The sequence below is a fragment of the Planococcus citri genome, chromosome 2 (genome assembly GCF_950023065.1).
Source record: "Planococcus citri chromosome 2, ihPlaCitr1.1, whole genome shotgun sequence".
Classification (NCBI taxonomy): domain Eukaryota; kingdom Metazoa; phylum Arthropoda; class Insecta; order Hemiptera; family Pseudococcidae; genus Planococcus; species Planococcus citri.
The window spans coordinates 41,925,562-41,932,515 of NC_088678.1; the positions used below are offsets into that span (position 1 = coordinate 41,925,562).

The following is a 6,954-nucleotide window of genomic DNA, read 5'->3' on the forward strand; positions in this document are numbered from 1 at the left end:
TGCGAAATTTTTTTTCACAAGTGGTAAATTAGAGACCAGAGATGAGAGGCTAAAATTGACGTGTGAGTTGATTCAATTTTAAAACCTAGTAAGTACGGAAAAAATTGAAATGTAGTTTTGAAAATCTGGGCACTTAATATTTTTGATTTGTAAGGAAAGGGAAATCTAAGAATTTTTAATTAGAAACATGGAAATTCTTCCAAAATTGTAGGTATTAGAAAATTAAGGAAAATTCTGTTCTGATGTGGGAAGGTAAATAAAATTTCAGGTGCCTATATCCTTGCAGCTAAGAGGATAGGCAAACATACATACATAGACTTGATATGTGTTGCTTAGTTTCATGGTCGAAAATCTTACTCCAACTGTGATCTCCGTCGGCATTTTTGAAGTTGTTGATATAATACTGCCGACATCAGAAAATAAGCTTCCAAGCCTACGATTTTGTACGAATTCAAAAGTTGTGTGACAACGGTGTTCTCACTTTTAAATGGAGTAGAATACGTAAGTATGATTAATCAATACCAAAAAAATTCATTGGTTTTCAATGTAAATTTTAAAATTTGAAACTATATGATAGGAAAGTGATGGTTTAAGCAAAAGCATCCAAAATTTTTCATACAGTCTTTTGAGGCACCCAGCCACAACTTTTCATCGAATTCCTCCTCTAATTTTCCAACAAAAAAAAAAGAGTCAATTACCACCCATCCTACTCTTATAATACCTCTACTTGATTACTTACTTGTAAATATTCTGAATTGTACAACTGAGTACCTACCTAAGTTAATCTAAAGATGACCACGAAAAAAATAATTTACAAATTCAGTAAATCAATAGCACTTTATTTGAAATGATACATTTTATGCCATTTACAAAGTTCAGATCTATTTTACAATACACAAAGTGCCTAGATAAAAAATAATTTCATGGCAAGCAACAGCTCTTCGCAAATTTTGGGTGAATGCTTCTCGTATATCGTGTAGAACATCTTTCTACAGTTCGCCAACATTGTATTACATTCTTAAAAGTTTAATTTTTGAAGCTTCTGCGAATAAACTATTTCAATTTGTCTTCGTCTTCGCCTGATCAGATTTTGAACACCAATGAGAACCATCACCACGATTAAGTATAACAGCCCGAACAAGTTCTTCAGAAGGCTGTTTTAAATCGTAGGCCCATCCAATTTTAGCAAAAACATCGATCAATAACGTTGTTAGACTTATTCTAACTATGTAATTACCATATTCGGAAGCCTTGTAATCTGCAGGAAAAGTATGATGATAATTATGCCATCCTTCACCACCATTTGCCAACGTCATCATAATATTTTCCCTCGCTTCGATAGACCTGTTATAAGGACGATCTCCAAACATATGAGCGAAACTATTAACACCCCATGTGCAATTTAAAGAATAAGCGTAGCGCATAAAGAATTGCGATATAATCGCCCAATACAAATCTTCATTCCAAAAATAGATAGGAACGATGATTGGTAGGAAAAATCCGATAATTGCTCTCAATGTGTGAAAATACTTCTCACCGAATTGAACAACGGGATCAGAAAGTACATCACTCACGTCTATTACTTTTGCTTTTTCTAGAACAGCTGGATGTGGTTTCGTGACCAACCAACCTACGTGTGAGAACCAAAATCCGCGTCTTGGATCGACAGGATCGGCATTCGTATCTGAAAATTTATGATGAATTCGATGATCTTTTACCCAATTTAACATCGAGTACTGTCCCGATACCAAATGAAATATTAAATAGATTATTCTCAGAGGAAGTTTGGCTTTGTAAGTTTTGTGGCACCATAATCTATGTACACCTGCGGAAATTCCAAAATTAGCTACGATTACTAGAAACCAGCCCCAAATGAATGTCGATGTCTTCTTTCTGTATGGAAATGTTATAAAACCGTGTAAGGCTACGAGATGTAATGTTACAAAAAAACAAATTCTTTTCCAATCGATGTCTTGTCTCTTTAAAAAGGGTTGTTTTATCATATCTTCATATTCTTCGATGGCTTTTTCTTTTTCATTGTTTTCTCCATCGACTTTCGCAAGTTCTGGTGAGGGAATTTGCAACTCATTTAAAGCTATAAATTCTTCCATTTGATTTTGAGAACCAACAGTTGTTTCATTTGGATCCATTTGTTTAGTCAATTCGGTATTTTCAACTTAGCACATCACTATTATTACAGTAGGTAGGTACACTTCAACATTGCGAAACTTGTTTCGAGAAGAACACGTCACACGTCGAATTTTTAAAAACTATATAGTTTTTGATTTTTAGGTAGGTACCTATTCTTTAAAAAACACACACACAACACATGAGTATAAAGCAGATGATAGTGTACTGCGAATTCTCTAAGCATAGGTTCAATGAATTTGTCGTAATTATTCAATGAAAATTTTCACCTTATCGTTATCGCCAAGGGCAAAGCTACGCGTATGATCCGAAAGCAATTAAAGTAATTTCTTTCCTATATCGTTGCTAATCGCTATCACAAAATACCTTATGTAATTTCACCACAATTAATTGAAAAAACTGAACAAAGTTTCTGTCACGTAGGTACGTCTCCGTACTTCTCATAACTGATAGCAATGATATCATTGATATCATCATCATTTAAGTTATGGCTGATAAACCATTGAAAAAACAACTGTTGGTCAAGTTCATCAGTTATAATCTAGACCATAACAACTTAATGCTACTTACGTCGATTAGTTAGATTTAATGACGGAACCATTTTTGTTTTTTTTTCAACTCGTTGGACGAGGAAGACTTTTCACACAACCTTTTTTCAGGCGGAGAAGAAATAAAATCATCTAAGGTAATAACTTTAGGGGGGGTAGGTTGATTTTTGAATTTTCTAAAATTGAAATGCAAACTGGAAATACCTATTATAAGTTCTGAGAATCGATTGATCGGTCAATGATTTTGATTTGTCTGTTTGATTGTACTCGTGACCTCAAATCAAGTTCGAAGAGAGGAGATGCAAATTAGAAAATGAAAGTTTAAAGTAAATAAAAACCATAGTTAGTGTCATGGACTCACGTTTTTTTCTGCACCTTATCAAAGATTATGCCCTTGAAATTAATACTTACCTGTGTGGTAATAGTAGTACCTAACCTGTTTTCATTTTTTTTGACCCTCGATTAATTTTTTTCAAACAGAATTTAATCGACTTCCAGCAAATTTAGTTTTCCAAAGGAAAAAAACAAAGCTATAATAACTAATAACTTATACTACCCAGATCGTAGGTGCTCATATTTTGCCAAAAAAAAAAAAAAAATAGTTTGAATAAAACATTCTAAATTTTACGTTTTTTTTTTTTGCAATATTTAGGCAGGAAGGTACTTAGGTGTGCTTCAAAAATAACGCTATAAATACAGCTGAATTTATCAGAATGGCTCCTCTGACAGATAAGCATTAAGTATATGAGTTCCTCTACATTGTTCGATGCGTTTTCATAATTCATTATCATATATTTTGTCGAAGATTTAACTCCCTTGGTCTTCTTAGCAAAATAGACATAAATTGCGACAATAGATACCACACGTGTTGGAAAATCACCACTGTTTTTCTGCTCCCGAAATCCCGAATACTGCTAAAACGGATGCACGCTGCACAACGCGTGAAAAAACATTTTACGATGTTTACACTTAACGTGGACTCGAAGCTCGTTTCTAAATTGAGCCTTTGACCGAAAAAGCGCGTCCTCTAATCAAAAACACAACAATAGTGACACATCGATGGTCAGCCAGGAAAACTGGCGCAATAAGTTCGCAGAATATTTCAAATGGCGATTATTCTAGATTTTATCATTTTTCAAAAATTATATTTCTAATAAATACTTAGATAATCTTTCCGCACGTTGCTATCTCATGCCATCTCATTTAAGCTTTAACCTAAATTTTTCACTAAATTAGAACCAACGAAACGGTTCTGCCGTAGATTTTATATTACTCGTATCAAGGACGTAGTTTTTTCGTCTTGCTTTTCCTATCTTATTTACGTAAATAAAATCTAGTTTGGTTGTAAGTAGTACGTGTATATAATCAATTCTTATGTTGCCGTTGACTTTATAGCCAAACGAAGGCTTTTTCCGTGGAATGAAAGTGGTGGTATCTTATTATTAATACTTTACAAGATGGGGTGATTTTTTTTCTTCCTTTCTTCTCAAACGTTGTGTCAATATAACTAATGTTTCTTATTCTATACTCCCCTATTCCTCCGTTTCATTCATTGCATTAATAACGGAAATAACTGTTATTTCTTTCGCCTTAATGCTTATAAGCGTTTATTCTCGAACCATTTCATTCAGTACGAATGAAAATATTCCCTAAGACAAATGTACTACATTGATATACCACCGTTGCTAGTTGCTACAGTGCTATAGTATACTCGTGAACGTATATGAGAGATTTTCGACTTTTCACCCTTTGCTCGAAGCAAAACGCAGAGCATTAAGCACATATAGACATTTTTTTCCTTCTTTTTTTGGAATCAATTATCGGTCTGGTAAGTTTGTTTGGGTTAGGCATTGTGTTTGTGTATTGTGTACCTACGTTGGCCATTTGCTAGAAAATTAAGTCTGTGGCGACAGCTCATATTAATGACCGTTGTTTGATGTGAAAAGGAAAAAATGTATCAAGTGGAATGGAAAATTTCGGTTTTAAAGGCCGTTCAAAAGATGGAAACGAATTAGAAGACGGTTATTGTTTCTGAAAACATAGATTAACGCACCCAAGTACTTGATGGTTTACTAAAAGCATCGGATTAAAAGCAAAAAAATGTAAGTAACCGTATAGAAAGAGAAAAATTGTTTTGTTTCCTATCTGTAATGGAAAAAGAAGAAATTTTCCGAAGCTAGGATTATATACTTACTTATTCTTACACAATTTTTTAATGAAAAGATATCCGCTATTTTATGCGACCCTATTTATTATATAGGTCGTGAAAATTGCCCTCGAAAAAGCTTTCAACTTTTTTTTTGCGGCTGTTTGGGTATAGATACTTGTTTATTTATTCGATACCTATTTGTTTGTTTTGATGTCTTATTCTGGGAATAGATGAGTAATTCATTAAGTAGGTACCTACCTACATAGAATAATATTATGTATTTGCACTTTTGCAGGTGATGATTTATTCAATACTTGCCTAACCCTGGTAATTTGCCAGCTCGTATAGGTACGTAATAAATCATACTCAATCTTACAAGGGACCTCTTGAGGTGTCACACTCCGAGTTGAACAGGACCGCGATTTTTGGAAAAAGCATAGGTAGTCTAAAACCCCCAAAACCAAATTTTCAGCTGCCCAAGTTCATTTTTCGATTTTTGGCGAATTTTTGAAAATTCAAAATTGACTGTTTTTGGCGATTTATGTTTTTTTTAAAAGTACGTACTTGATCAGTAAAAATGGTCAAAATAAGTCCCTAAACTAATATTAATTACCCACCCAAAACAAAATTTTACCATTTCCAGGCATTCTGGAGCCTCCAGCGCGATTTTTCAATTTCTCCAGAATTTTGGATTTGCTCCAGAGGGCGTGAATATGAAGTTGGGTAGCTAAAAATCGAGTTGTATATTACACTCGACCTGTTTAACGAGTTTATCCACATTTGAACCGATTTTGAGAGTGACACCTCAAAAGAGGCTTTTTGACCAGCTTTTTTCAAAATTAAAAAATCCAAAAAATCAAAAGTTTCCCGTTTGTGTGGAAATTTTTGAAATTTGTACGAATCGCTGTATTTTTTCAAGAAATAACCCCCGGAGAGCAAATTCTACCATTTCCAGCCGTTTTGGAGCGAGAGTGACACCTCAAAAAGCCACTCTTGAGGTGTCTCTCCCAAAATCGGCTCAAATGTATATAAGCTCGTTAAACAGGTCGAGTATAATACACAACTCGATTTTTAGCTGTCCAACTGCATATTCACGCCTTCTGGGGCAAATTCAAAATTCTGGAGAAATTGAAAAATCGCGCTGGAGGCTCCAGAACGGCTGGAAATTGTCAAATTCGGATTGGGGGGGGGGGGGGGTTAGTTTTGGACAAAATACAGCGATTTGAGTGAATTTCAAAAATTTCCACACAAGCGGGAAACTTGATTTTTTGGATTTTTTAATTTTGAAAAAAGCTGGTCAAAAAGCCTCTTTTGTGGCGTCACTCTCAAAATCGGCTTAAATGTGGATAAACTCGTTAAACAGGTCGAGTGTAATATACAACTCGATTTTTAGTTGCCCAACTGCATATTCGCCTTCTGGAGCAAATTCAAAATTCTGGAGAAATTGAAAAATCGCGCTGGAGGCTCCAGAACGGCTGGAAATCGTCAAATTCGGATTTGGGGGGATTAGTTTTGGGCAAAATACAGCGATTCGAGTGAATTTCAAAAATTTCCACACAAACGGGAAACTTTTGATTTTTTTGATTTTTATAATTTTGAAAAAAGCTGATCAAAAAGCCACTTTTGAGGTGTCACTTTCAAAATCGGCTCAAATGTGGATAAACTCGTTAAACAGATCGAGTGTAATACACAACTCGATTTTTAGCTGCCCAACTTCATATTCACGCCTTCTGGAGCAAATTCAAAATTCTGGAGAAATTGAAAAATCGCGCTGGAGGCTCCAGAGTGGCTGGAAATGGTAAAATTTGGATTTGGGTAATTAATATTAGTTTTGAGACTTATTTTGACCATTTTTTACAGATCAAGTACATACTTTTAAAAAAAAGCATAAATCGCCAAAAACAGTCAATTTTGAATTTTCAAAAATTCGCCAAAAATCGAAAAATGAACTTGGGCAGCTGAAAATTTTGGTTTTGGGGGTTTTAGACTATGCTCTTTCCAAAAATCGCGGTTCCGTTCAAATCGGAGTGTGACACCTGAAGAGGTTCCCTTGTTAGTATGTATCTACCCTCCTCTAACCCGGAGAGGCGGGATATTGACCAAAGAAAA

The 6,954-nt window shown here is 34.7% G+C and overlaps 1 protein-coding gene across 1 annotated transcript; it reads right to left on the bottom strand.

Moving 5' to 3' along the window:
• Nucleotides 1–818: 818 nt before the first annotated feature.
• LOC135835827 (stearoyl-CoA desaturase 5-like) lies at nucleotides 819–3,266 on the bottom strand. Its single transcript, XM_065350259.1, has one exon. The coding sequence runs from the start codon at nucleotides 2,148–2,150 to the stop codon at nucleotides 1,059–1,061; it is 1,092 nt and encodes a 363-aa protein (XP_065206331.1). The 5' UTR covers nucleotides 2,151–3,266; the 3' UTR covers nucleotides 819–1,058.
• Nucleotides 3,267–6,954: the final 3,688 nt, after the last annotated feature.